The sequence below is a fragment of the Cotesia glomerata genome, linkage group LG9, assembly GCF_020080835.1.
Source record: "Cotesia glomerata isolate CgM1 linkage group LG9, MPM_Cglom_v2.3, whole genome shotgun sequence".
In the NCBI taxonomy this organism is placed as follows: Eukaryota; Metazoa; Arthropoda; class Insecta; order Hymenoptera; family Braconidae; genus Cotesia; species Cotesia glomerata.
In genome coordinates, this window is record NC_058166.1 from 7,804,096 (window position 1) to 7,804,868 (window position 773).

General features: G+C 40.1%; 1 protein-coding gene across 1 annotated transcript in view; it reads left to right on the forward strand.

Annotated features, from left to right (window-relative positions):
• The first annotated feature begins 646 nt into the window (after positions 1-646).
• LOC123272205 overlaps positions 647-773 on the forward strand; it is a 21,678-nt gene continuing 21,551 nt past the window's right edge. Inside the window, exon 1 of the mRNA XM_044738906.1 lies at positions 647-664. Coding sequence (XP_044594841.1) covers positions 647-664 — 18 coding nt within the window. The remainder of the gene's footprint in view (positions 665-773) is intronic.

Below are 773 nucleotides of genomic sequence, written 5' to 3' on the forward strand. Positions count from 1 at the left end.
AGGCATGCCGGTTAAACCGCGTCCGAACTTTCTTTAAGTGCAGTGCAAATTAAAGCAAAGGACTCTTACAAGGCACGGGCCCGTCCGTTAAACGCGGAAGTCGAATTAACTATCAAAGACAAAGCGTTGGCTGTTGATCGCCTTTTTAAATACTCGCGGTGCTGAGGTTACAGAAGTTCCCGCTAGTCAACCAGCAGTCACGTAGCTTATTTTTTATTGTGGCTTTCGCGCATGGAGAAGTCTTCCATCTGCGCGGGTGCTTTAAATTTAAAAATTTTGCGGGTGGACATAACATTCCCCTGGAAAAGCGAGGAGCTAGTATAGCTTATCGGTTTTCCTATGGCCACCTTCCCTATAAGCGAAAGCCACTTACAATTTTTAGTTTAACTTAATGTATCTTAATATAATAAAAAGAGTAACAAGAGGAGTCATCTGGCGCGAATATTTAAATTTATAATTTAATCTCGCGTTGTATTATATGCTGACGGATGGCTAATCCTCCTAACTTCTCGATTTCGCGAAGCCGTGTCGAGTGTCAGTATTGTCTTAGTAGTGAACGTATTAAAGTCGTCTTGTGAAGATTTCTATGATGTATCCTACTTTGAAAAATTTTGAGGGGTATGGCACCTAGTACCAGATGGCCATCATGGTTCATGGGGAGAAGGTAAGCTAAAATTTGATATATATATATATACTAGCGGTTTCCCGCCCGCTTCGCTGGACCAATTGAAAAGGAAATAAATTAAATTTTATGTTTTATTTCTATTTATTGA